The sequence below is a fragment of the Athene cunicularia genome, assembly GCF_003259725.1.
Source record: "Athene cunicularia isolate RWA chromosome 12 unlocalized genomic scaffold, athCun1 chr12_part1, whole genome shotgun sequence".
Classification (NCBI taxonomy): Eukaryota; Metazoa; Chordata; class Aves; order Strigiformes; family Strigidae; genus Athene; species Athene cunicularia.
The window spans coordinates 23,036,224-23,040,588 of record NW_020799116.1 but is presented as its reverse complement, the minus strand read 5'-3'; the positions used below and the strand labels follow the sequence as shown (position 1 = coordinate 23,040,588).

General features: G+C 49.6%; 1 protein-coding gene across 1 annotated transcript in view; it reads left to right on the top strand.

Moving 5' to 3' along the window:
- Nucleotides 1-524: 524 nt before the first annotated feature.
- MAJIN (membrane anchored junction protein) overlaps nucleotides 525-4,365 on the top strand; it is a 14,272-nt gene continuing 10,431 nt past the window's right edge. Inside the window, exon 1 of the mRNA XM_026857801.1 lies at nucleotides 525-632. Within this exon, the coding sequence (XP_026713602.1) occupies nucleotides 532-632 (101 nt within the window). The 5' untranslated portion in view covers nucleotides 525-531. The remainder of the gene's footprint in view (nucleotides 633-4,365) is intronic.

Here is a 4,365-nt window from a genome sequence, read left to right as displayed (position 1 = left end):
CGGCGCTGCGGCGGCGGTGTCTTCCCCCAGCAGGCCCGGCCAGCCCCGGCCCCTCCGTCCCACGGGGGCAGCCGGGGACGCCTCCCGCTGGGGGCTGTCCGGGGGGGCCGGAGGGCAGCGCCGAGACCTGCGGGTGGGGAGAGAAGCGGGGTTCTGCAGTCTGGACCCGGAGGGGCTGCGGGGACCCGCAGCAGCCGCGGGTGGATCACGGACCGCGGCACAGCCCTGCACGGGCTTTCTTGCCAGCCCCGGGGCGACAGGCCTGTCCAGCTTCAGGGGCCTGGGTGGTGACCCTGCTGGAGCCGTGCAGCTGAGGCGGAGTGGCGCTCAGCTCCGAGTCTGTCTTCTAGTGGAGCAGACCCCGGGGATCAGCGGTTTTCTGACTTGTGGGAGATGCCGGCAGGACGCGTATGCTCTAGAGGGAAAAGGCGCATGTCATCTTCTGGTGTGAGAGAATGAGCAGTGGTGAAGGGTTTTAGTTGACCTTTGACTCTCCTGCTTCCCTAGGCTGGTGTTCAGGGATGGAGAAAGATGGCGTTGAAACCATGTACCTATCCATTGCCTGAAACGAGGTTTCTCCATGCAGGCAGGCTCGTGTACAAATTTAAAATCCGGTATGGCAACTTCAACAGGTAAGCGTACTCAAGCTGGAAAGTCAGCACAGAGTCTGATGACTGGATGTAGCAGTGAGCTGATGAGACCCGAAGCTCAGGGTGTCCCTCAAACAGGGTTTGTTACTTGGTGTGCAAAAGCCCATCACAGGGCTGAGATACCTGTTTTATTCCCTAGTTGCGCAAAGACGGCTGCTGGGGGGTGATCCCACAAAGCCAGCACAGCACGCAAAGGAAGTACAGCCCATTTATCCTATGACATGGTTAGTAAAAACCTATCTAAGTTTACACTCGTTGGTCCATAGTTACCATTCCGCTTGCTATTGGGTAGTTATATTTAAATTAGCCTCACTTGCTGTGTAAATTAGCATGTGTGGTCTTTGCAGGTGTGGGGGGACAAGCTTTTTCGGTCTTGACTTGAGTCAGTAGTCATGATCTCCCTCTGCTGCCTTTACCCCTCCCCCAGTTTCCACAGATTTTTGCTGACTTCATGCTTCTTGGGCAATCACCCACTTTCTGGCATCTTCTAGGCAGGATGCTCACCTCTTCTCAATCTTGTATCACTTCTTCGAGATGAAGTCGTTAGCAAGGCTTGGATCCTATCAGGCTGACATAATAGAGCCACAGAGTATCAGGCTTACACGACGGAGCCAGTGATGAGTAGTAAACGTTGGTATGGGCTACAAGGCTATGCCGGGGGCTCCTCGTTTCCTGCCTTCTTTCACTGACTGTGAAAGTGGTCGCTGTAAAGTTGCTCCTGTATGTGCACAGGCTGGGCACTGGCCTGAGAACATAAATTGAGCTGTAAAAACCACTCCTATTTCACTGTGGATTTTGTGCTCCAGTGGAAAAAAAGGCTGGTTTTACTGACAGTATTTGGAAAGTTTGTGTTTACCTGAGCAGCTCTAGAGCCTTTGCAGTGGTTTAACCCTGACTGGCAACTAAGTCCCACATAGCCGCTCACTGCCCCGCTGTGGGTTGAGGGAGAGAATTGGAAGGGTAAAGCTGAGATAAATACAGTTTCATAAGTAAAGCAAAAGCTGTGTGTGCATGCAAATTAAAATCAGGAATTTGTTCACTGTTTCCCATCGGCAGGCAGGCATTTAGTCTTAAGGAAAGCAGGTCTCCATCACACCTAATGATTACTGGGGAAGACAATCGCTGTAACGCCAAACGTCTCCCCGTCCTCCTCCTTCCCCCACTTTTATTGCTGAGCATGATGTCCTATGGTCTGCGGTATCCCTGGGGTCAGTTGGGGTCAGCTGTCCCAGCCTTGTCCCCTATCAACTTCCTGTGGCCCCCCAGCCTCCTCACTGGTGGGGTGGTATGAGGAGCAGAAGAGGCCTTGATGCTGTGTAAGCGCTGCTGAGCAGTGCTGAAAACACCCCTGTGTTCTCAACACTGTCTTCAGCACAAACCCAAACATGACCCCATCCAAGCTACTGTGGAGAAAATTAACTCCATCTCAGCCAGACCAGCCCCATCTTGGAGCTCTGTACTCAAATTATGTGCTTATTTTTTTGGCTGTTAGCAATGTGCCTTTTGTTGGCCTTGCAGTCTAGCACTTGAGCGTGGATGTAGATGGAGTCTTTGGAAACTCTCACCAGCTGCTGGCAGCAGATGTTTGTTGTACTCTCGGGATTTTTTCTCTCAAGGTTCCCTTTCCACTGCCACTCCTCTTTCAAATGTCTCTGTGACAGACCCATGCTGTGTCTTAAAACAACAGCATGCCTCTCCTGCAGGCAGAGGGGCTGAGCAGGACTGCTTCTCTCCGTTTCTGGAAGGCACTGCAGTGACAAGTCTGAGAAACGAATGTGAAGGGAGAATATTTTAGTCTGTGATACTTCTGGCAGGCAAGGAAGAGAAAGGAAAACAGCTTTTGGGTGTGCAGGGGCTGATGAATAGGAGGGTGGTGGGAAGTAACGGTTGTGTGGTAAGCCTCAAAGAGGACGTGTGAGTTAGCAGCCAGCAAAGTAACTAAAGCACAGGGTGCTGAGTAGTCTGGTCAGGTGGGGAGGATGTAAAATAAGTCAAGAGGATGGTCTTTTAGGGGTGAAAAAAAGACTTTCCCTGAGGGTATTGCCCTGAAGGAATCTGCCTGTGTCTGTCACACAGAGATCATGGACAAGTGCTTTTGTGAGTGGGCAAAACCTTGACCATCGCACTGAAGGAGCTCTGGAGCTCTTAGTTTGAGAGGGGCCTCAGAATCCTGGAGGCTGTGGACTATAGTAGTCACAGCAGTTTGAGCTATTCTGGAAAGGGAGCTGGAGCTTCTCAGGTTTAAGGGTAGTAATCCAAACCAGGTGCTGCTAATAGATTGTGTCCTGCTGAAGGAGTGTGCTGCAGAGCTTAAACTTGGTCTAAAACTTTATGAGCTGTTGCTGTCTTGACCTCTGACAAATAGTTAATAATGATAGTGTTCATTAATATTAATAAACCACCCCATATAATCTGGCTCCTTTTGTACATCCTTCAAGGCTGTGCTCACCAGCAGACAGCTGTTCAAGGCTGATGCCCTCAAAGGCTTTTGGAAGGTCTTATAAACTGTTGAGGTTAAACCTCTTTTCAGATGGTGGCAGCCATGCAGAAACTCACACTGAGATCCTTTTCAGTCAGCAAGCATCCCTGCATCAGGGAAAGAGAACAGCACAGTGCCACCCCAAAATGCCTGTTCTCATGCTAGGGAGGTTGTGGAAAGGCCTGAAGCATCTCCTAGAAAGTGGGTTTATGAGTGTGAGGGGAGTTTCCTTTTGCGGTCAGATGTGCACAGACATTGCCAGAGCCTGGATTTTTCTCTGGAAGGGACTCTTGTTAGCTGCAGAAGAATGGAAGCAGATGTGCTGTGAACATCATCCCAGTTAAGCTGTCTCCAGACCTGAAGCTCCGTTAATTAAATCTCGTGCAACACTTCTCTCCTTTTTCCTTTGTAGAAATAGGCTGTTTTTTAAAAATTCTGTTGCATGACTTGGTTTTGGGATGGATTGAAGCTGGGTTGCTGCTTTAGCTTTGCTTATTAGCATTTGGCTGGAATAGTAGTGTCAGATCCAGGAGGATTAACCTTCCTCCTTGTATTGTTCTCTGTGTTGATTTCGGAGAGGAAGGAGTGTTGTCTAGATGTCTTGTGGTGTTGTGTAGTTTTCAGAAGCTCCTTGAAATGTTTCTCTTGCCTGTCAGTAAGCTCTTTCATTGTTACACTTGAGGGAACGGGACACAAGGCTTGTGGCACCTTTTGTATTTCATAATGACCTCTGGAACTGGTAGTGAGCTCACCAAGTTGGTCTTCATATCACCATGGTCAAACATAGAAAAAGCAACTCCTTCTACAGGAAAACTGGTGATACTCTTTCCCCACAGTGTCATGGCTGTGGTGAGTAGGGGGTACTTGTTCTGAGCATCTGGATTCACTCCCAGTTCCTTACGAGTAATTCCTAAGTCCATACGTAGCCTCATGCCCAAAGCAATGTCAGTCAGCCTGCAGGTTTGGGTAGTGAAACTCCCTCTGCCCACAATAAGATGGTGACTGACTGGAGGGCAGGTTCCTGAAAGAACTTTGAAAGAGTTGCAAGAGCTGATCCCAGCTGTTCATAGAGCTGATTATCCACACATGTGCAGGCTTTTGACAGAGTGAGGTCATCTTCACTGAAGGTATCCTGAATCCCTAGGGGAATCCAGGTAACAAGGAAGGTTCTTCCTTAAAGATTAGTCTGTTTTTGCATCCCTACACTCCAGGTTTAAAAGAAAATAATCCCCCCCC